This window comes from Vulpes vulpes, chromosome 13, assembly GCF_048418805.1.
Source record: "Vulpes vulpes isolate BD-2025 chromosome 13, VulVul3, whole genome shotgun sequence".
NCBI classification, from domain to species: Eukaryota; Metazoa; Chordata; class Mammalia; order Carnivora; family Canidae; genus Vulpes; species Vulpes vulpes.
In genome coordinates this window covers 105484194-105509056 of record NC_132792.1, presented here as the reverse complement: position 1 = coordinate 105509056, position 24863 = coordinate 105484194, and the positions used below count along the sequence as shown (strand labels likewise).

Genomic DNA, 24863 nt, shown 5'->3' with positions numbered 1-24863 from the left:
CGAGGTGGGGCTTGATCCCAGAACTTGGAGATCACTGAGCTGAGCTGAAGGCAGGCACTTAACTGACTGAGCCACCCAGGTGCCCGCAGATTTTTTTTTTTTATAAATGTAAAATAAATATCTATCTATCCCCAAAAGCACCCTCATCTCTAAAGTCTCTTCCCCTGAAGACCTGAAAACAAAACAAAACAAAACAACACAAAAACTCATGGTATTGGCATTTCAGATAATGGGACCACAGTTACTGCTTTTCTACAACACTTGTAAAGGTTTTTGAGTATCTGGTTAATAACATATGACTATGTAAATGTTATAAAAATCTTAGTAAAGGTAATTCAAAATTTAGAACATTTTGAACTGCCTGCAGTAATTTTCATTTGCTGGCAAACTTTTGGCAGCTGATGTACTCTTCTGATGGTTTCTTCTTCAGGCAATACTGGAAAGCTTTTGCTCTACCATGTAACCTATCACTCCAAGATGAGGCTGCAAGGCCTAGAGTTGTGCTAGATGACATCCAGCCAAATTGGGATGAAATTTTTTTTGTCTAGATGATTTGAAAACAACTAAACACAAAGCAGGAGAGATCCAATGAGGCCTGCGATTTAGAGAGATAATCCCTATAGAAGCGAGTAGAGATGTTCTGTGGTTTCCTAACAGAAGTGTAGACAAAGGAACAGGTGGGTGAGTTACAACTGCTTTTAAGAAATCCTTGAGAACAGGGAAGCTAGTCATTCATTGGCTGGAGGTTTTGCCAATCAATCACACTCTCCTCTGAGTCTTTACTGATAACATTCACCTAAGGTCAACACACTTTCCATATCTAAACAGACATCAGCTCAAAAAGGCAGGTAAAGTACTATGTGCCTTGAAGGAGCTCATTACGTTAGGAAGACCATTATAAACGTTTAAATAGCATCTGATTTTTGCTTTAGAAAAACTCCAGTTAATTAGTTACTAGACTCACCACTCTAACCTCTACCACACCCCCTCTGTAACCAACACAGCTGCAGTTTCCAGAAACCCCAGCAATAAGAGCAACTTGCTTTAGGGGACCTGTGGGAAAACCAGAATGGAGGGCAGACCAAGATGAAGGTGAGTGAATAAAGGTTAGGAAGATTTTAAGTTTTCTTTGCTTTTTTCCCCTCTTTTGTTAAGTAAGCTCTACACCCAACGTGGGGCTTGAACTCATGACCTCAAGACCATGCTCTACTGACAGAGCCAACGGGGTACCTCTATTTTCTTATGTTTTCTTAAATAAAACGATAACAACACATTAAATAGATTTCCATACCTACTTCATGCTAATAGCAATGGAACCAATACAGTTAATTTCTATTTACAATTTGTGCTGATTAGAATATTCTTATCAACCTTCCTCCAAATTTCACCAAGATACTTGCAGTTCATTTCACTTTATGGTTGTTTTTTGCTCCCTTTATTAGTATCCCATCCAAATGCACAATGCCTTCTGATTTTTAGAGAGAGTGCTGGGTCCAGGCCCTTTCTCTGCAGAAGGGCTGGTGCTCTTCCTAACCTCTAGCAAGTCAGGTGGCCCCAAGGCACAAAAAGAGTTCTATTTCTGCTCTGCCTTTCATGCTTTTCTCTTCCTAATTCCTTCAACTCCCACTTTTTCTACAGATGCAACTTCAATACATTCAAGTCTAAAGTATTTAGGTGACTAAACAGTTCACAGAAGAAAATTGATCTTTTTCCAAATGTTAAACTCAAGGCTGGTAAAAGCATATTTAATCACCTTAGCTTGTTGTGGACACGCTCTAAAATCCTAAAATTTCATTATAATTTCTTGGCTGTCAATCTAGATTACAATACAAAGGTAAAAGTACTAGCCCCTGCTTATTCAGAAATGTTTGGATAACACAAGGAATTTTTCTATTATTTTAAAGTGATTTCATGCTCCCATTTTGATCCTTGAAAGAATGTTGTGAGGGAGGCAAGGGAGGAATTATAGCCTTCCCTGACAAATGTGGATTCTTCATCTTCCTGAAGGTAGGGATTAAAATAATTCATACAAGACATTGATGAAAGAAATTGAAAAAGGCACCAATAAATGTAGAAATATTCTGTGATTATGGATTGGAAAAGTATTGTAAAGATGTCCATACTACCCAAAGCAATCTCAGCTGCAACGCAATTCCAATGGCATTTTTTTAAAAATAGAACTAGAATATAAAAACTTGTATGGATCCACAGAAGACCCCAAAAAGCCAAAGCAATCTTGATAAATAAAGAAGAAAAATGCCAGAGGTCTCATGCCCCCTGCTTCTGAACTATATTGCAAAGCTATAATAATCAAAACAGTATGGTATTGGGGCAGCCCTGGTAGCTCAGTGCTTTAGCGCCGCCTTCAGCCCAGGGCCTGATCTGGGAGACCTGGAATCGAGTCCCGCGTCAGGCTCCCTGCATGGAGTCTGCTTCTCCCTCTGCCTGTGTCTCTGCGCCTCTCTCTCTCTCTCTGTGTCTCTCATGAATAAATAAATAAAATCTTTTTAAAAGCCAGTATGGTATTGATTTAACATACATAAATCAATGGAAGAGAATAAAGAGCCCAGAAATAAACCCACACATACATGTATGATCAATTAGTTTGACAAAGGAGACAAGAAGTGCAATAGGGAAAAGACAGTCTTTTCTATAAATGGTGATGGGAAAACTGTGTAGCTACTTGCAAAAGAATGAAACTAGGCCAACATCTTACCTATACACAAAAATTAACTTAAAATGAATTATAGACTTGAATTTAAGATGTGAAGCCATAAAACTCCTAGAAGAAAAAACAGGTGGTAAGCTCCTCACTGTTAGTCTTAATGTTTTTTCAGGTCTGACTCCAGAGACAAGGGCAACAAAAGCAAAGGTAACTAAGTGTAACTGCGGAAAATTAAAAAAACTTCTGTGTGACAAAGCAAACCATCTACAAAATGAGAACTGGGAGAAGACATATGCAAATTATATATCCAATAAGGGGTTAATATCTAAAATGTATCAAGAGCTCATACAACTCAGTCACAAAACTAATCCTATTAAAAAATGGACAGAGGATCTGAATACATTTTTCTCCCAAAACACAAAGATGACCAACAGGCATGTGAAAAGGTGTGCAACGTCATGAATCATCAGAGAAATGCAAATCAAAACCACAATGAGATATCACTGCATACCTCTTGGAAGGGCCAGCATCAAAAAGACAAAAACTAACAAGTGTTGGTGGGGATGTGGAGAAAAGGGATCCTCACACACTGCTGGTGGGAATGTAAATTGGTGCAGCCACCACGGAAAACAGTATGGAGTTCCTCAAAAAATTAAAAATAGAACTACCGTATGATTCAGCAATTCCACTTCTGGATGTTTATCCAAAGAATACAAAAACACTAATTTGAAAAGATACACCCACCCCTATGTTCATTGCAGTATTATTTATAATAGCCAAGACACGGAAAACGATGTGCGCATAAATGATGGATAAAGATGATGTGTGACACACACACACACACACACACACACAAAAAGCTACTCAGCCTTAAAAAGGCAATCCTGGTATTTGTGACATGTGACAACATGGATAGACTATGAGAGTTTTACACTAAGTGAAGTCAGAAAGAGAAAGACAAATAGCACATGATTTCACTCACAAGTGGAATCTAAAAAAACAAAACCCAGACTCCTAGATAGAACATAGTGGCAATTGCCCGAGGGGAAAGGGAAAGGGGTCTGTGAAATGAGTGCAAGGAGATCAGGGGATACAAGTCTCCAGTTATAATTCTGGGTGATGTAATGTACAGCAGGGGGAATACAGTCAATAACCGTTGTATTAACTCTGTAAGGTGACACAGTAAGTAGACTTCTTGGGATCAGTTCACCATGTATGTTAAATCACTGTTGTACACATGAACTAGTAGAATATACTGCATATCAATTATGCTTCAGTTAAGAAAATTTCAAAATACTAATTTTTTAAAAAAGATTTTATTTTGAAGTAATGTCTACACCCAACATAAGGCTCAAACCCACAACCCCAAAATCAAGAGCCACAAGCTCCACCAATTGTGCCAGCCAGGTGCCCCTTAATATACTAATTTTTAAGTTTACTCATTTCCAAAGACTCAGTCAAGAAAAATTAATGGCTAAGAAAGGTAAGTAATTCCAAATTCTACAGAATAAAGAGACCATGCACCATGCAAGGTTTACTCTGAAATTATTTCTTATGTAACTCATTTTGCCTCTCTGCCCCACCCTAACCCTTACAAATAAATCATAGCCATCCTCCCATGCTCTGGGAGGATGGGGGTCCGAGGGAAGCAGCTACTTTTCCTCACTTCCTCCCTTCATGCTTTCACTCACTCCTTTTGAAGGAAACAGTGTTTCTTTTGGTAAGGCTTGCCACAGGCCAGGTGTCCCAGGATCCTGGCTCTGGTCCTGTTTTGGGTGTGCGGCTATAAGGAGAGGAATCTGAGAAATTAATTTTGGGAATGAGGCATGTGGAACTTATTTGGATTTTGATTTCTTCCCCCTACAACTAACGTCTGAGTTTGCCAGGCTTCCCAAGTTTAGACACGACCATCTGTAGAAGAACAGCCCTTCATAAGTGGTTGACTACTGTCTGCCACTCTAAGGAGGCCCCATTTGGCTGAGATTTACCCCATTCTTAAGCTGAACCTTTAAAATACCTTCCTGACGTAAGTTACCTTCTTTATGCCACTCCCTAAGGGAGCCTGCATGCAACTGGAAACTTAACATTTGACACAAAATTTCTGAAACTTCAACCCACCCTTTGCCAATACACTCCATTCACACACAGATGTCTGACATCTGACAACTATACCCAGATTTGTGCCTGTCTTTGCTCTCATTAACAGGTCTCTCTTCTCAACATGTTCCCCCTTAACTAGGAGAATCTCCCTCTACCAGTCTAAGATAAATCCATGCAATCCACCCTTTACCCAGATTCTCATAAATGAAAACAAAGAGTGGCCTGGAGAAGAGGTACAAAGAATGATGTGACTTTCTTTCACCTGAGAAACATGAGTTTAGGCACATAAGGATTTCTGAAGTCCTTACAATCCATAACCCAAGTGGTTTCTTCAGTAATACTGAAAGGTGTCAGTGCTTCATGGAAGCCATGTCCTGCTGACCAGGTGTTAGCATTCCTTTCAAAATGCCTCAGAAGTTGTTTGTACCATTCCTCCATACATGCCCAGGTAGAAAAAGCACCTGTGAGCCATAAGGACACCTGTTTTTTGTTTTGTTTTTGTTTTTGTTTTTTTACCAGTGATTGGACTTACACTTGGTCCAGGTCAAGGCCTCACTTCTAGTTCCTATCTCAAATGGTGTTCTTTGCCTCAAGTTTTTGAAGACTGTCAAGGTTGGCCTGCTCCTACCTACCATGTAAATGGGGGGAGGGTACATTATTTCAAACAGATTTGCAAACAGCTTTTTACTCAGAAATAATTCTTTTGTCATTTTAGCAGAAATGGCCATTCTGCAAATACTCCAAAGCATTCACAATTATAAGATTTTATTCTTTTTTTCAAAAAATATTTTATTTATTTGACAGAGAGAGAGAATGCACACACAAGGAGGGAAAACAGCAGAGGCAGAGGGAGAAGCAGACCCCCCCCCCCCCCACTGAGCAGGGAGCCCACCATGGGGCTCCATCCCAGGACCATGAGATCATGACCCAAGCTGAATACAGACGCTTAACCGACTGAGCCACCCAGGCGCCCCACAACTATAGGATTTTAAAAAGAGATTTAGCCAATCATTGATATAACACTGAATATTTTCTTCTCTTACAAGTGGCATCTTTCTATAATAACCTGTAAATATTTTGAAGCAGCAGATCCCATACTAGCCAAAGGAAGAAATCCCCAAAGCTGTTCTCCAAGACCACTTCTGCGTTAGAATCTATGTTGTCCACTCCATCTGAGGGGGACCAAAGAGATTCAATCCCACAGCAGTCACTTAAATGAGCGAGTTTTCCTTTGAAAAGCCTTGTAATAACACGACTAGATTCAGCCTGAGTGCCTCCTTCCTGGCTCCCTCCCTAACAAAAGACGGATGTGAAATCTCCTGTGGCTGTCCCTCATAATGAACTGGGCATCAGCAGGGAGTGACGCGTAAATGTGTCCCCTGAACCAGAAACTTCCCCGCTTTTCAGCTGTGCATAATTCATTCTCTAGATTCAATACCGTGAGGGGTAGGACTTAAACATTTCACCAACGAAAGGCTATCTCCAGATAATTCTCAATTCATCACTTTCTCTTTACTTGTGACCTGCAACGTGGGGGCAGGGAGACAGTATTTGTTTGAGGAGGGGGATCAGGACCCAGGGAAGCCAGCGTTACAGAGGGGATCTCTGAGAGACAGACCCAGACAAGAAGAAATCTCCCTGGAGACACCGCACAGAAACAGCACTGAATTTCCTTTAAAATTGGTTCCGAAGGCTTCCATTTAACTTGTGGAACGAATGATGTCTGCATGGATTGTAGGGCTGGGATGAGAATTTAAGAGGTCATTTATGGTCTTCAGGTAATAACAACACACTTAGGCCGCCGCGGGCAGATGTGCATCTGTTTTATTTTTACGAGGCTCTGGGACTCTGCTATGGGATGAGACAGACAAGGCAAGGCTAACTCCTCCAAGCACGGCCTTCCCTGGAGAGTTCCACCAGCTGGGGGAAGGGCCTCCTCGGGAGCAGAGCTGGATGCAGCTCCGACCTCAGACAAGGACGATGGAGGAACATCAGCACACGGCCGGCCGGCCGCCGTGACAATGATATCGTGATATATTTTCTCGAGATCAGGCTATTCACAAGGTGGAGCTGGTGAAGAAAACCAACCTAAGGAACTTTGATACTAGGCTGCTTAGGAAAATGCCGGGTCCAACAGGAGTTTTATCAGGCTTTTCTAGGCAGGCTACCATTGCAATTATTAATGTGCTCCTCAGTATCAGCCACCACTTAATGATGATGATGCTTAATGATAACACTCTTAATGTGAGCACCAAGTTTCATCTAGCATGACAATCAGAGGTCCTAGCTCTAGCTAATAACTGCCACCTCTCAGAGAGAATGAACAGAAAATACTTCTTCCAGATGCTCATCTCTTTTACCATTTAACTGTTACTTTTAAAAACAATTCAATTTGCTCTTGTCATATCACCATGTACTATTTTTTAAAAAAGTAATAGTAACTGTACAAGAGTACCAGTACTTGGCACTATTTTTTTTTTTTTAAAGAGAAAGATGCACACACGCAAAAAGAGATACTACAGCTAGCCTTGAAGATCTACCTCCATTTTAACAGCCTCATTATTATCCATGCCAGGCCCATTAGGTACTATTCAGGAGGTGCTTCCTTACTTGGGCTGCCCACAGTACTGTAAGGAGACGACACAAATGCAACTTTCAAAACAGTATATATAGGTTTTGATTTTTTCAAACTCGGAATTAATGAGTCAATAGTTATGGCCCTGAAATGACTTGGAAACTTGGCTTTTATCCCAAGAATGAAGAAATTTTTGAATTCTAAAACAGTTCTCGGTGGCATTTGTGATGTTCACAGATATGAAATTCAGTTGCGTATAAAGAAAGTTAAAGGCTAAGGACCTAAACACACACACACACACACACACACACACACACACAGGCATACATTTCTTCTTATGGTCAGAAATGTAGCTGATTATATTTGCTTAAATGTCCATCTGTTTCAAACAGTAGGTGGTGGCTTGGTCCATGCTCTGAAAATAATTTCAATGACCCAGAGCTCATTCCCATGCCACAAGGCTTGGCTGGTCTCCTCAGGGCACCAACTTCTGCTCAGTGCCCCACTCCCACCCCCAACTTGGCTCCCAGAACATCTACTCGTTCTTGACCATATGCCTTCTGTTTATTTTCCCAGCCCTACTTGGCACTGTTTCCTCTCACTCTGACCTTAGCTCTCTCCCATGATCCAAGTCATTTCCAGTCAGGTCCCAAGCCTCCCCTCAGCGTGACCTCAGGTCAACCTTTCAGGGTATGGGTGTTGCACCCACCACGGTGGGCAATCATACTCAGTAATTAAACCATCATGCATAAAATTAGGTGCACAAAATAATGCAGAAGAGTATGTGATGGCTGAATGAACATGCCAACACTAGGCAAGGTTGTGTGGTAGGTGAATTTTGGGGGGATGTACCCATTTCTGCCCCCCTCCTTGAGCTACTGTGTGCTGTTGGTGCTGATTCCTCACCGGGTACTTAGCATCTTTAGCTGTTTGCCTTCTCTAAACTTCCTCATAATAGAAAAAGAAATGAGGCATGATAGCTTCAAGGATAATCCTTCAAGGCCTTAGGCAGAAAGAGGTCTCTTCCAGCACTTGGCACCCTGGCCACAAGCATCTCATGCTTCAGGTTCAGCTCAAATATTAACTCCTTAGCAAGCTCTTTTTGCCCACCCTCTCAAGTGGCTTCCTCCAGCTATTCCCATGTCACCCTCTTCTTCCCTTTTTGCTATTAACACAGTCCATTATGATCTCATCTGTTTGTTGTCTGTTCACCACCTCCTGCCCCCAGAATGTAAGTCCTATAGAGGCAGATACTTTATTGAATATATTTTGTTAACTGCTGTCTCTTCTTTGTCTAAAGCAGTGCCTGGCACATAGTGGGTCTTCAACAAAGTAAATGCCCAACGAAAGTATGGGTGGGACAGTTTCATGGGGAGGGGAAAATCACAAGGTGTCTGAAATCATACCATGTAATAAGCAACTGCCAATGTAGGTCTCTAACACAATATGTGATAGTTTGGAGGGAATACATTAGGGTTGAATGGATTCAAGGCCTCTTTTAGGCCTAAAAAAGAATCACACAGAGAAATGTGCCATTTTTTAGGTCTCTAACATGGACATTAAAATCTCAGTAGCTATTCTGCAGCTTCAAGAGAGCACTGATCTAGGAATAACAGGCACTGACTGGGTTCTGGCTCCAGAGCGACTATCAGCTGGATTCTTAAACTTGGACACATATGCCTCATCAATCTGGATGTCCTTTTCTTTAGGGAAGTAGGTAACACATTTTCTCATTTTGTCTTCACAATGCTATGTGATAGCTACTGCTTTTGTGCCATTATGTGGGAAAAGACACACACAGACTCAGGTTTAGTGACTGACTTGCAGTCAGTCGCAATTGAGTGGAAGAACTGGGATTTGGAGCTACCGCTGATTCTAGGATTCTTGACTTTCTCAACAAAGCCCCTTTCTACTCTATTATGTCATTAGAGTAAGTGGGAAGAAAAAAGAACTCCAAATGAGACACAATTGTGCTCTTCAATAAAACCATTTTTCCTTTTTATAGTTCTACCAAGGCCTCATTGTACATTTTCACTTCAACCAAATGAGTTTTCCTGAAGAAGAGCCTGAAACGTAGAGATTTGGGTGACTACTTAGTTTATTGCCGGGAACAATTTTTGGCTCAAAAACCTGCCAGCTGTAACATATAAGCCATGCTAATATTTTAGGAATCACCATACTTCACATTTCTAGTTACTACTTATTTTGGACGATACTCTTTCAATATGCTTTTGTATTCATTTAATCAAAATGGACGGAGACCACATACGTTACTGCTTATAACTTTTTTAAGCCTAATAAAATATATTAGATTGGTATCTTGACTGGATGTTTGAGAAATCTATTTAAAAAAATAAATCTCTTGGTATCTCACTCTTAGAGGTTAGGGCCTATCCAAAGGTCTGTACTACAATAAAATTCATTTATAAAAAGTTTATGAGAATTTTTTGAGATGGAAATGGAAAGTGAAATACCAATAAAATTAAGCCTAAAAGGATGAGGGATGTGCAGGCCAGTGTTAAAATACATTTTGGTGAATCTGACTCCCAAATGGGTAATGTACATGCATATCCCTTGCTATTTAATTATTTTCATAGTAGACTGACACAGAACCAAAATGGCCAACTGGAGAAACAGTATAACATTAAACTTCATAAATAATACATATATAAGACAAGGCGCTGATGAGTTTTTTATGGAACCTGCTTCCCACCCTAGAGAACATCCTGTGAATTACATACAAGATGGCTGCACATTAGGAGAACAGGAAATGTTAATTTCAGTCTTTTTGAGCTAAGATTAGTAATGTTCAGCCAAACTGGTGTTGCAATAAGGAAACACCATCAAAAACAGGCACACTGTTTTGTCACCGCTTCTGCAGGCCATCAACCCCAAAACTTCCTTTCCCAGGTAAAAGGATTCATTTTGGTTGGAATGGATTTCCCCCTTGACTTCCTGTAATTCCACCCCAGAGTCACAGTGCATCCTTCTCTCTTCCTCCCTACTCTTTGGGCAACTAGATACCAACCCTATCTTCCTTATATACTGGAATAGAAGAGGTGCATGTTATTTTGTCTTGCTTTATTTTTTAAAAAGATGTGTGAGAGAGAGAGAGTGCGCGCACCAGAACACACACGCAGGAGCATGAGTGGGGAGGGTGAGGCAGAGGGAAAAGCACACTCTTCACTGAGCAGGGAGCCTGATATGGGGCTCGATCTAGGACCCCTAGAGATCATGACCTGAGCCTGAATGCAGATGCTTAACTATCTGAGCCACCCAGGCACCCCTTGTTTTCCTTTTAAACAATGAACTCATCTACCATTTATTACTGTAATGAAGAGACCAACAGACTTTTTTTAAGTTTTTTTTTAAAGTTTTTTTAAGATTTATTTATTCATGAGAGACACACAGAGAGGGGCAGAGACATAGGCAGAGGGAGAAGCAGGCTCGCTGCAGTGAGCCTGATGCAGAACTCGATCCCAGCACCCTGGGTTCACGACCTTAGCCACCCAGGTGCCCCCAACAGACTTTTGTATCAGATGCACCCAACAAAAATCAGTTTACATACACACCTTGCAATACCCCTCCACTTCCCTGTCTACTGCTTTGCTACAAGTCAAAAGTTAGAACATTTCTTGATCAGTGTATTAACACTGTGAGTCTCCAAGGGAAGTACAGGTATTGAGCATTTTAGTCAACAGTGGATAAAATCTGTGCCATGTCCAAACTGAATCGGATGCAGAAATAAGATCAGATACATGGCAAAAGCTTTGTGTTTGTTAAAAAGTAGAAGCATGGAGTTTCTTAAATTGAAGCCTCCCTTTCTGATTGTGCAAGGTCTCTGGTAGGAGAACTTATAGGAGCAATGACAAAATTTAAAACTGTTGTCATTTAACAAATGTGGGGGATCACAGTCTCTACTGAGTTTAGAGTGTTTTGTTAAGATATCTAAAGACAGAAAAACAGCAAGTGATTAATGAGCATTCAGCACTAATTAAGGGAAAGGAAATTACTTAGACGAAGCCCTTATGAACCATTTGACTAAATAACTAGAGCTATTACTATAGATTAAAAAAGTCTAAAGAATAAGATCGGTGAGTTGATGAAGTTAGTTTTAGAGAGGATGTATGTTAGGAGTTACCCAGTATTTGAGCCAATTTGAACAAATGAAATCCTAATCCCATGCCTAGCTTCTAGGTTTAGTTTCTAAGATTAATTTGATTTAGAGACTTTTAAAACATTTAAGAAATTAGATTTGAATTCAACAATTGAGTATAACTTTTTTTTTCTTGCCTCCTCAGACTTAAATCAGATAGCAAGTATTATACTGGTTTATTCAACATCTTAAAGATCTGCTTTAGTTCAATTTTAGCTATTGTTACAGTATAATAAGCATAATAAGCACAATACCATAAATATTGACTCATATACATATTTGTGTGTATAAATATTACAAAAGATTATTTTAAGATTAAGTGTCTCAGTTTGATGAGGTGCAGAAAACAAACTCAAAGTAGAAGGTTAATAAAAAAAAACTTTAAAATGTGATGTCAAAGTACTATTTTTAAAAATACTGTTATATTAAACAGTATTTTTTCACTATAAAAAAACCCCAGAAAAGTAAAGACCTCTTATTTTTTATAGGAATGTGTGCGATGTATGAATTCTATACATATAAAAATGGGTATATGTGTGTATACACACACACACACACACTAGGTTGAACAGTGACCCCCGCCCCCGCCCCCAGAATTCACATCCACTTGAAACCTTCATAAATGATCTCATTGGGAAACAGTCTTTGCAGATATAATTAGTTAGAAGTTATACTGGATTAGGACCCTAAATCCAAAGGCTAGTGTCCTTCTAAGAAGGCCATGTGGAAACAGACCCAGCCACACAGGGAAGGAGGTCACGTGGTGACAGAAGCAGAGATTGGAGTGAGGGAGCTACTGGAAACACACAGAGCCATCAGACAGGGAAAGGCAAAGAATGATTCCCCTCCAGAGCCTTCAGAGGGAGCATAGCCCTTCCAACATCTTCATTTCAGGCTTCTAGTCTTCACAACTTTGAGGGAATAAATTTCAAGCCACCTAGTTTGTGGTAATAGTGTTATAGCAGGCCTGGAAAACCAATACAATCAACTTGATTCTCTTAACATATTGTGATTATTTTTCTATCTTCTTCATGTGTAATATGTGCACTACATTTCATTGTGTAGGTGGGTGTACTGCAAGGTACCTGATTCTACAATTTTTATGGTAGCATGTTTAACTCCAAGAACTTCTAGTTTGGTCATTTCCTCTTTTTCAGTTAATTATTATTTCAAGACGAAACTGGTGGTCACTTAAATACTAACAATGACCAAATCATTGTTGGCTCACATAAAAAGACATGGACATTTTTCACATTCTAAAAATCTTCAGGTGATTTTTGGTGGAGGTTCAGTTGTTTGTTAGACTCTTTAAAGCCAAATGGACATCATTGGTTCTGGGCTCCTATTTAACAGAAAAGGAAACAAGAAATCATCTTATATTATTAAAAAAAGTCCCGTCCTTGGCCATCGTAAACTAAGGGAATCACAGGATGTCCTGTCTAATGGTATTTGGCTTCCTTTCATGGAACAACCTCAATTAAAGCAAAAAGAACACACTCAATTCTCAAGTGATTATCTGAGTGCCTGTGACCTGCTCAGTCCCAACCAGAACACAGAAAATAATCTGTAACCTAGATAGCAAGACATTACTGCCATCATGGAAGCAGCAACTTATCTGGAATTTGGCCTGAAAGTTTTGCAATAAGATGAATAAATGGCAAATGAAATAGGTTAAACTAAAAAAATTTACTAGTAGACCTATGGCATTTGCAAAATCATAAATGACCTTATATTTTATAGTCTCATTGGATTTTGAAACATATGTGGTTAAGAAACTTGGGCTTTTGGCTGCAAAGATTCTGGAAACTAAGCATCCCCACTGTCAAAAATCACAGGGTTCCTCAGTTGATCCTTTCAGGTAAACCAAAGACCTTACTGGGTGTTAGCTTCCCAGTTTCTCAGTTCTACTTAAGGAGTTTCCAGAATTTAGGAGTCAAAGTGGCATAGAACAAAGCTGCCAAATTAAAATGAGAATACATCGAGGAAGAGTTGGGGGATATTTGCCTCCAAATTCTCTCTCTCTCTCTCTCTCTCTCTCTCTCTCTCTCTCTCACACACACACACACACACACACACACACACACACTCTCTCTCTCTCTCTCTCTAACTACTCTGGGCAAAAGTTTTTAAGTATGAAAATTGTTCCTTGCTACCTTTAAAGAAGAAAACATTTCGACACACATTTTCCTCAAACATAGAGTGGAAAATTTGATCCAGCGTTAAGGGGACATGCAATACAAAGAAAAGCATACCTATGTAATCATTGGGTTCTTCTCCACAGAATTATAAAAGCATCCCCTAGCTATCAAGATGTCAGAGAAAACTTAGCTTTTAAATTTAACTTATTCATATGCAACTTTTAAGGGGGTATAGTGGTTGTTTGTTTTTTGCCCTGAACTCGAAGAATGATCCTGTCATTTCACTTTTTAGAAATCTATTTTAATAGAATCACTGAATATGTACTCACAGGGAGTTGGACCTAACTGCTAGAAAAGGCACTGTAGACAAAGACCAGAAAAATCAACTATTCTTTTTCTTGAGGTGTCTATATGGAGGTTAAGAAGAACTCAAGACTCATATCCAGTAAAATCTAAGACAAGACTATATTACAGTATCCAGGATTTATTTTTTACAATCCTCTTAATAATAGGATAAAACATCTAATTTTAAAAAAAAGAAAACTGACTGCAGACACCTCACTAAAGACACACAAAAAGCCAGTAAGCGTCTAAGACACTTAACATTATTCATTACCAGGAAAATATGAATTAAAATCTTAATGAGATACTTTTTATACATCTGCAAGGATGGCCAAAATTTAGAAGACTGACAATACCAACTGTTGTCAAGGATGTGAAGCAACTAGACCTCTCACATGTTGCTGGCAGGAATATGAAATGGCACAATGACTTTGGACTTTCATAGTTTCTTAGGTTTGACTCTATGACTCCATCATTCCCCTCATAGGTATTTATTGCAGAGAAATGAAAACATATTCCCATAAAGACTAGTATGTGAAAATTCACAGCAGTTTTATGCATAATTGCTAAGAACTGGAAACAACCCAAATGTTCATCAACTGATGAATGATAAAATATGGTGTAGCCATACAATGGCTTACTACTCAGCAACAAAGAGTGGCAAACTGCTGATAAATCCAATCTGGATGAATCTCAAAATTATGCTGAGTAAAAGAAGTCAGACCCTAAAGAATACAATCTGTATGGTTCCATTTATATCAAATGTGACCTACTGTGTGGTGACCATGTAAGCAATTACCACCATGTGTGATGAACTGAAGCAGTGGTTACATGGGACTATGGACAAAGAGGAGTCCCAGGCATCTTCTGGGAGTGATGGTTTCAAGGGCATACATACTTGAATCATACACTGTAAATGGATGCAGTTTACTGTATGTAAGCTAATTCCTAAGTTGATAAAGGGGAAAAGACTATAGCCTAATCTGTTTGAATTTCTTTCAAGACTCATTTTGGACTTTTAACATCTGCTGCATGCGAGGTTTTATGCTAGATACTGAGGCCACAAAGATAATAGATGATTACAGACAAAGAGTGACAGAGTAGACTGAACTCCAAATGACAACACTAGCTGACATGAGAAAAAGCGTTTACTTTGCACCAGTCATTGCTTAGCATGCTTTATATTCTGCTGTTCATTTAAATCCTCATTAAGAACTCTGTGAGGTTGGTGGGTTTTTTTTTTTTTTAAGATTTCATTTATTTATTTGAGAGAGAGTGCACATGCATGAGCAGGACTCTGAGATCATGACCTGAGTCAAAGGCAGACGTTTAACCGACTGAGCCACCCAGGCGCTCCATCTGGACAGAAGGAAAATGAGGCTTAAGGGGCTAAAAAATTTGCCCTAGATCATATAGTTAGAAAGGGGTGGGGTTGGCATAGAAAGTCTCTCACCAGAGCCTAACTTTGGCCTGCTACAACTCCCTACTTCTCCAAAGCAGTGGGGACTTGGAGAACCCCAACTGGTCTTAACATGGGAGTAGGAACGGAGGTGCTGGATGGCACAGGCTACCTCCTCAGTCCTCTCCACACTCATCACACAGGCTGGAAATCCATTCGTTGTTATTCATGCTGATATCTGTCAGTCAGCATTATAACGATGCTATCTGCCTGGCCGAAATCCTAGAGAGAGAACATCTGGCTTCTCCAACACCAAACTTGCCTTTCAATTTACTGTGCATTGCTAACCCCACTACTAGGGGATTTTGCACACACTTTACAGGTCCACATTCCCTCTGCCTAGGTGGCTGAAGGCTCTCCTCTCTTTCTCCCTCCCGCTGGAGAATTAGTGTTAGAGGGGCAGATTTACTCTGCTCCCAGACACAGGACGAGACAGCAAGGAGGGAAGAGGGAGAGGTTGGCACACCCACCTGGGAAGCCCTCACTCTGCCGCCTGGCTCTCCTGGCTCGCACCCCTCCGTGCACCCACCACACACCCCCTCTTAGCAAGATGTTCAGCCCACCAGCTCCACAAGCTTTCTATTTCGTGGTTATCGATGGTGAGCAGTCCCCTATAGCTAGGATAATGCATTCAAAGCTTCCCTTTTGTTTATTCTTAATTGGTCAGTCTCCATGTCTCCATGGGGATTCACTCAGCCTTCCCCCAGACTAGGGGGTGAGGGGGCTGGTGCAGTGAATGCAGATGGCTGTGTGGCACTATCACAGGGGTCACATTAAGGCCAGATATTGCTCAATAACTTCCAGAAGGTGGGAGGTTGCACCAGGAGCCAGGGAGGCCCACAGGACTGCAGCAGAGTGGGGGGAAAAAAAAGGCATGGGCAATGTAACCTCCAGCTTTAGGGACCACAGGGTACCTGACAGCAGGTGCTCCAACGAAGAGAAGAAAACAAAAATTCAAAGAGGGTATCAAGAAAGAAATCTCACAGAGGATTACTTTGCAGTTAGTGCAATATTCACGGAGCATACTAAGCAGGCTGGACACATCACAGATCAGCACAGGCAGCAGCTCTGGGGCACCCAGGAGAAAATGAAACAAAATCCGGATGATGGGCTGCCGGGCGTGCAACCTCCCTGGGGCAGATGCCGGAGGGGCACATTTCATTTGTGACTTGTGATGTGGTTTTAATGTAAGAGGAATACCGGCATTAGGCCAATCTTTACTATCATCCACGAGACTTCAGTTAAGTCCTAAGTATTTGGAGATGTTTCCCAAACATACTTCAGCATGTAAGCTTCATGGTTAAAATGAAAACTCACTTGATTTTTTAAAGTCGTGCTATTAAAGTGTTAAACCACCACTGATTAGGTAATCCATTTACATAATGCCAGTTAAAAAAACAAAAAAGGTACACACTGACTTATCTATCTAGTCTCCTTTTATATATGCCCTTCGTTTCTCCGAGCATATTGTGTAAATGGGAATAGATGTTCTCATTTGTCTTTTTGCCTAATAGTATACTGTACTATTTTTAACCCAGTGATGGTCAATGCAACTATCCTAAAAATCTGGGGATCAAGGGAGATAAACCTTTCACTTTTCTCAAGTGCCTTCCTGTCAGGGTGAAGGAACCTTACTATGCAAGCCACTCGGCAATGCTCAGACTTGTGCCTCGTGGCTGTGTTAAAACTTACATTCAAAGGTCATGGTAGGGGACACAGACATTCAGTTTTCACGTACATGCTCCATTTCTGAAAGCTTTTGAAAATTACAGGACTAATCACTATACCCCTGGCTGGGTATTAGGACAGTGATCACAAAGTTACTTTATTGGGGTCAGGTGTGGGCGCCCCCCTTCTCAGATGCCTCCCACCAAGTGCTGTCCCTGACCCAAGGGGCTTTTCCAGAAGGGGCTGTGCATTATTTATCTCTGCACTGAGGGGGGGTGGAGGGTGGCAATAGAAGGAACACTTACCATGTTCCTGAAACAAACTGTGGGAATTTGGGCTTAAATCTCCATTATTGTGTAAAATCCAGAAGTGGAATTTAAAAAGCTACATTAACAACAACTTAAAAACATATTTGGCTATTTCAAAACGACAAAAGGGAAATAGATATGGTGGGGGTGGAGCCCACTTTAGTAGCTTCCCTTTCTCCTGATTTGTTGACCACCACATACAAACCCTGCAAGGAATCATGGGAGTGGGGGGGGGGGGCTCTTAAATAAAGGAATACTAGTATTTATAATCAAAGTAAAACTGAGTGTGAGAAAATCTCTCTGACAAGTTCATGCCTCTGGCAGTTTTGACAAGTGACCTCCACTCAGGGCTTTGCCAGGATAAGCTGACACTAAAGAAAAAATGAATGTCTTTAAAGCAAAGCAAAACAAAAACAAATAGTACTTCTAAAAAAAATGGGATCACAGAAATCTAAGGAGGAACACTGGAAGAGAATTTCAGGCTTATGCAACAACACACTGGCCAGGACTTCTACAAGAGGTCACAAGTTTTAGAGACTTCGATCAATGCACACTATATATTCTTAACTCCTACTTCTCTCTCTCTCTCTCTCAAATCTCTTGCCCTTTGCCTCTTCTGTTCCAAGTCACAGCCAAAATCTGATTTTTTTTTTTAAGATTTTATTTATTTATTTGAGAGAGCACATTAAGTCAGAGAGCACATGAGCGGGGAGGAGAGGGAGAAGCAAGCAGGGAGTTCCAACACAGGACTCGATCTCAGGATCCTGAGATCATGACCTGAACCCAAGGCTGATGCCCAACCAACTGAGCCACCCATGCGCCCCCAAAGCCTGATTCTTTTACATACTTTCCCTCCTGAACCAAGTCAGGTCTAGAAATAACAACTGAGCTCTAGTCATATTTTCTTTACTGGACAAACTACACAAAGGATACCATCACTAACAGGAGTCATTCACTATCCTCTGTACATACCACCACCTTCTGCTCTTTTAGAAACACACACACACACAAAAGTCCTGCCTGAAGAATAAACTTTGTCCTGGTTCAAGTGAGCAAAATTCTAATTAGCCAGGGGAGATCTATCTGACACTGAAAACGCACAAGTATTTTTTTTTTTTTTTTAGTAACCTACTAAAAAATTATTTCTTGGTGGCCTATAAAACTCTGTTTAACCTTTACCCCACTATTTACTTTCATTGAAATAAATGAACACCTTTGGGGATACATTTAACAAAAACATATTTAGGAAAAATCTGACTCACACTATAGGGTAAAAAGGTGGGTAATTTCAGTTTTTGCCTATATGAATTATAGGTTTCCAGTTTGAAAGAATTCTCTCAACAAAATATAAATTCCAGGGGCCCAAAATACGGAGGTTAAACAGTCAGAATTTTATTTTATTCTATTTTTTTTAACAGTCAGAATTTTAAATGAACTAAGAAAAAAGGTTCATATGACCCTGATGGGATGTGTGTGGAGTGTTATGAGGGCTGCCAGAGTAGTGTGTAAGACACTAGAGAGTAGGACACATCCAATTTAGTAGCACGGAGGTTGACAGCTGAATGATAAGCTAAAGTGAGGAAGAATGAAACTCTTCTAACTATATGTATTCTAACAGATTTCATTGTGGAAAAAAAGGTACTTTTCCCAAGAGAGGAACAAGCCAATTTTTCCTCTGAGCTGAAAGGGACAAAATTTCAAAGTAAACAAATCTACTCAATCCAGGTTCAACTCTCAGTCTTCCCCAGAACCTGCCATCAAGGGGATCACCCTCTAGCGGCCATATGGAGCACCCTGGGAAGCTTCATCAGTTATGTCTGTATGTTTTATGGCATTAAATGATTCAGAAGAATCCTTCACAATGAAGTATCATATATTCTGCTTCTGAGTCTGGTAGGATTGGAAGAATGTGAGCTCTATACACTAGCCACCACCCAAAGTTCTATAGCTAACCATGGAGTGGGCTTCTGCAAATCCCAAAGCCACTCTATGATCTAAGCGCCAGGCCTAAGGCGGTGAAGGTGCATTGACTGCTTCTACTCAGGCCAGGAATGTACACCTAGATGTCTATGGTAGAGCTTGAGAATTCTCTCATGGCAAATCAAGTATTCTCTAGCAATTCTGGCCTTCTAGGGTAGGGCACTGGAGGACTCTCATTTCCCCCTCCACTCCCATTTCGCAACAGGAGATAAATTCCAGCATGCACTTCTGTTAGCATTATGTGTTTTTCAATTAATGAGCTTTCAGTGGCCTTCAATATTCAAGTTCTGACTACCCTGCCTGCCTTTCAATGTCCTTGCCTTCTTTTCCACTGCTGCCCAAGATGCACCTTGCTGGGCCAATGAAAAAATTCTGATTCTAAAGCCTATACTCTTCTCACCAAAATTTTTGGTCTTCTGCATTGTTTAGCTTCCTGCAGCATACTGGCTTTGAAGGCATCTTTTTCTTCTCTGAGTCTTTGTGGACTGAGGAAATGCAAACCACTTTTGCTATTAGACCAAGCTAAATATTCACAACAAGGTAAATCTGATACAAAAGGAGTTGTTTATACACCTAACTTTGCTAGAACTCAAGGTCCTCACAGGGCATCTAGCACAGACCTTGGCGAGAGTAGACCCTCAAAAATTTGTCAAATTCTCTAAACCAAATAGAATATTTATATCAGCCCTAATATTTCCCCCTCCATTAACCTAAGGGGTTACTCATTGCAGCTTCAAGAGGTCCCTATCAATATAGAAATGCTAAGGCATATGGAAATCAACCTCCTAAATTCAGGGGACCATCTCAAGCCACTGTTGCGCTAACACTGAAAAAGATACTACCAGTGACGATCCCTGCTAAGCGGGGTGAGCGTCCTGTAACAGAAGTTCTGATGAAGAAGTTAAAAATTAGGCACCTAATAAGCATCAAGTAATCCTTTGATTTTTACAAATATAAAGAAAAATTAGGACAAAACTCACTATTTTCAGAAACTTCCTATGACAGCAGCAAACTTAGGCAACATGAATGTGTACAGAACAGACAAGTGAAGCTAGACTTGCTGTGTCTCCAACTTTGCTGGATCCAAGGAGCAAGGATCTGAAATCCTATCTTCTTATCAAAGTAAGTCAGGCTACAACAGCCTATATTAAATGGGACAGGCTTTCACAACTGTCTTTTACACATACACAGTATTTCTTTTTGTTTTTCTTAAAAGTTCATTTTTCAAAACTGGCAAAATTGGGTGGGAGAGCCAATGCTTTAGGCTTAAATTTTAGTTTTGCCTTTCTTTACAGTCCATGTCCTGGGGCCAAGCTGATTTTGTTTTTTGGTTTTTGTTTTTGTTTTTGGTACTCAGAAACCTATGCTACTGTAGTTGCATGTTCAAAGACCCATGTGGAAACAGTCCCCTGGACTTATACATTTGTTCTTAAAAGCCTGGAGTATGCAAACCAAAATGCAGTGGGCAGAGGGCCAGTTAATAAATCTCATTTCCTACTAGCATCTGCATGAAACAGAGCTATAGGGAGTAGCCTCTCCAGGGAGAGCCAGAGCACGACTCTCATGCTCTGTGAATTAAACAGTGTCACCTCAAATGGCCCACACCACATTTATTTTTTAAGCAGCTCTTAAAATATATGGATTTCTAGTGCTCATAAATGCAATGAGGAAGCTAAGTCCAAGAAGGCGATCTCACAGTAGTGTACATGAACGTTAGAAAAATCCACACAGCTCTGCTCAGCCATTTACGCACTGGCTCCTTTCGACTGAAATTACTACTGGAGGGATAATTTCCTAAGGAAAGTTGCTCTTCTTTTTTTTTTTTTTTATTTTTTTAAAAATTTATTTATGATAGTCACAGAGAGAGAGAGGCAGAGACACAGGCAGAGGGAGAAGCAGGCTCCACGCACCGGGAGCCCCATGTGGGACTCGATCCTGGGTCTCCAGGATCGCGCCCTGGGCCAAAGGCAGGCGCCAAACCGCTGCGCCACCCAGGGATCCCAGGGAAGTTGCTCTTCTAATCAAAGTACACATGGGTTTCAGTAACGGTGTGCCTGCCACCCTCTCCAGTCCGGGCTGTAAAAATGGCCTCAGTTTTCACAGAGATACCTGGAGTAAGATATCTGGGTCATGAACCATATTTGACCCTTATCTATAAACAACCAAGTGCAAATGTCATGACAATAAGGTCTTTGGCTGGGAAGAGCAGCTACTGGATGGTACTGGATGGAACAGTGCTGTTCTCTAGGTGTCCTCTCCTCTTCTCACCTGTACTACCTCTTGTCCTGGAGCTCCTGGAAGCATCCCCTCTTTTAGTAGTTAACAGCATTCTTCTTGTATTTATGTAGATTTTTTAAAGAATGTCTTTGTTTTAAATGTTTGAAGTTAACCTCAGTGATTTTGTAAGAATGCAAGGAGATAATCTTACCTTAAGGAGCAACTGTAGAAAATAGGGCCAAAGATAAAGGACCTGCTGGCCCCTACAACTCAGCAAAGGAATAAGGAAGAGAATTTCCTCTGATCATCCCCGGGCTCTGGGCTGACCCAGGCCCTCCAGGGGACTCAAACAGAACTCTTTAAGCACATGTCATTTTTGAGGGTTATAATGAACTCACCCCCAAAGTAAAAATTTGGTTAAATCTATTTAGGCTTGCACAGTACCTTCCAAATTTCCTCTGCAATTAAATGGCAATATTATTCCGGCCTCGGGATGCCAAAATAATTATGGAACGCTTCCTGGATAGAAAAATGTCTCACATTTTTCCTTCCCCTGTGCCCCTCCAAAAAAATAGGTCTTAGTTATACTATACTGGCCATCCCACTCTGAAAGAAAAGCAGACCAAAGAAAACATAGGGTATGTCTGTCTCAGCGTACACCCTTTGTATGACACAATACGAATACAACTTTGGAGGATTCCTTCTTCATTTAACCTATGACACCTCTCACTATGGTGTCCAGTAATCCTATTATATAAAATACAAATGCAATAATGCTCTTACTGACTTAAGAATTTGTCCAGTCAGATATTTTCTTTAAACTCAGTTTTGTTTTTCATTTAATTTCAGGTTCTGTTAAAGGGACTCAGAAAACAAACTGGAAGTAATTTAGGAAATGAAAATAACTTAGACTGAATTGAAAAGGTAACTACGATTTTACTTTGAAGCAATATTTTATCGCCAAAAGGTAGCATTTAACCTTTCCACCAAGTCATTTTCCACTGCCATTTCAAGTTTGTTCATATGACTAATAAAACCCAACTAGGCAACTTCCTTTGGCCTATGTGGTAAAATTCGAACTCCATCTTAAAAGCAACTGCTGTTTACATGGTAGAGACTATATCACTGAAGAAATGAGGGCTTCAAATGTATTACCTATATGAACAGTTGAAACAAGTGAGGTTTAAAAGCAACTCGGGGTTTTGGTTTTTGTTTTTAAATTCTATTTTAGGCTTTGGAATGTTCACAGAGAAAGGTGGATGAGTAAGAGAGAGAAGGGACCCAATGTTCCAATCACAAGGATCTCCAAAAGGAGAGTCCCAGACGCTGTGGACCAATTTTGGTTTATATTAAGAGAATAACAAGCACCCGGACTCTGTAAGGATGCCATGTCAACATATTAGCTAGAACCATAAGGCATGAGACCTCATGGGCACAGCCAAAATTAACTCCAAGTATTTACATAACTGCCAGAGATGACAGGGCAAAGGTTGCTTATAAATTTTTCTTTTTGAATCAGCAAAGAGGGTTTCTTTGGTCAAAGAGAGAGAGAGGAAGTGGGGTACTTTGGATCCTATTTTATAAATATGTCGTATTTACACACACTGGATTTTCTACCCATAATACCATGTGAACGTTTAGATGAAGGCATTAAAAAAAAGAAAAGAGTTATTTCCTGTTGCTCACTAGCTGAGAGGATGCGCTTTAGAGGTATGTGTGCTCTGCCTCGAAGCAGAAGCATTGTTAGTGGTTATCAAGGTAACATTTAAAAATAACTACCCCGCACAAAAGAACTTCAGAGGAAATATGAGGGAAGCGATCAGTCTCCCTTCAAGTCTGGCCTTGGGCTGCATCAGACCCTAGCTGCATTCTCCATTACATTGTTATCCTTATCAAACAATGCAAACAATTTTAATGAGCTTATCTACTAGAACATATTGCCAGATATGCTAATGTAAAAATGATGCCAACCATACTGACCGACTCATTAATCAAAAAGCTCACAACACAATGACCAGGATCGGTCCCATCCTCAAATCAGACGTCGGCAAAACAGCAGGAATCACCTTCCTACCGTTTAAAGAAGGGCGGGCTCCCCCACCCATGCGGAGGCTATAAAACTCCTAAGAATATGCTTCACGGCACCCGGTTTCCCCCGGGTCCACTGCAGTCCAGTTTCTTTCTAATAAACCACCGGTTCGATGGGAGAAAATTTTGGTGAATGCCTGACACCGTGACCTCTGCTGTCAATCCCTGCACCAATCAGCGAGCAGGATTCTTACAAAGCTCCATCAATCTGGCGGTTTAACATCACAGACTGCAGCTTCATCTAGAGGATTCCATCTTTCCTGCACACACACACACACACACACACACACCAGGGCGAGCGCAAACATTTTTCTCGCCATCCTCCTGTAGTCCCTGCCTTGAGGCACAGCCTGCCCACTGGTTCCTTTAAAATGTGAAGGAAAGGACGAAAGGAAGTGCTACAGCCTGCCTGTCTCCCTTTTGGGGGGGGGGGGGCTGCTTGCATTTTTATCAGCGTGGAGGGAAGGCGATGCAGGGAGACCCCTCGCAGGCGGCAAATCTATTCACAAAACGCTCTCCCGTCTGCATTCGTGAAGCCTCCACGCTCCACCAACGTGACACATGCAAACCGACAGCAGAGGATCCCCAGCGCGCCGGCGAACGCACGTCTGCAGCCGGCTGCGGGCGCAGGGTCCGCTCCATTATATAACGGGCCGGATTTCCGCGCGCCCCCGCCCGGCGCCGCGCCCGGTGCCAGCCCCATTACCTGTAGGAACGCTCCCCGCGCACTGTGTGCTTCCGGAAAGGGATGATGGTCCCGTTATCCTGGATGATGTCGTTGTTGTTCTCGCCATTTGGGGACAGCGTTTGGGTCGGACCAGGCATTGGCGCACTCCCGAGGAAGGGAACAAACCGCGGTGGGCTGGCTGGGGAGGAAGGTGGCCGCGTCTCGTCTTCCCGCTCGCCTGCTCCTCGCGCAGACCGTGCCTGCCTGCCGCCCGCTCGCTGGCTCCCTTCTCGGCGCTCGCCTCCCGCCCCGCCCTCCTGCGTCCCGCCCTCCCGGCTGCTGACGTCAGAGCGCCGGCAGCAGCCCCGGGTCACGTGGCCCGGCCCGTCTCCATAGCAACCCGCTAACTCATCACCTCGCCTCAATTCGCACAGGGCCGAGGCGTGACCGTGCCAGCGGCTGCAGGCAGGCACCCGGGCAGGCCTACATCTGGCATGTAA

The 24863-nt window shown here is 41.4% G+C and overlaps 1 protein-coding gene across 6 annotated transcripts in view; it reads right to left on the bottom strand.

Moving 5' to 3' along the window:
- Positions 1-24863, bottom strand: part of MAPRE2 (microtubule associated protein RP/EB family member 2) — a 157119-nt gene that overhangs the window by 68631 nt on the left and 63625 nt on the right. Inside the window, exon 1 of one of the 6 annotated variants that reach the window (XM_025996965.2) lies at positions 24403-24709. The exons of the other annotated variants lie outside the window; for them this stretch is intronic. Coding sequence (XP_025852750.1) covers positions 24403-24521 — 119 coding nt within the window. The 5' untranslated portion in view covers positions 24522-24709. Of the gene's footprint in view, positions 1-24402; positions 24710-24863 lie in introns of those variants that run through there. 6 annotated transcript variants of the gene reach the window in all.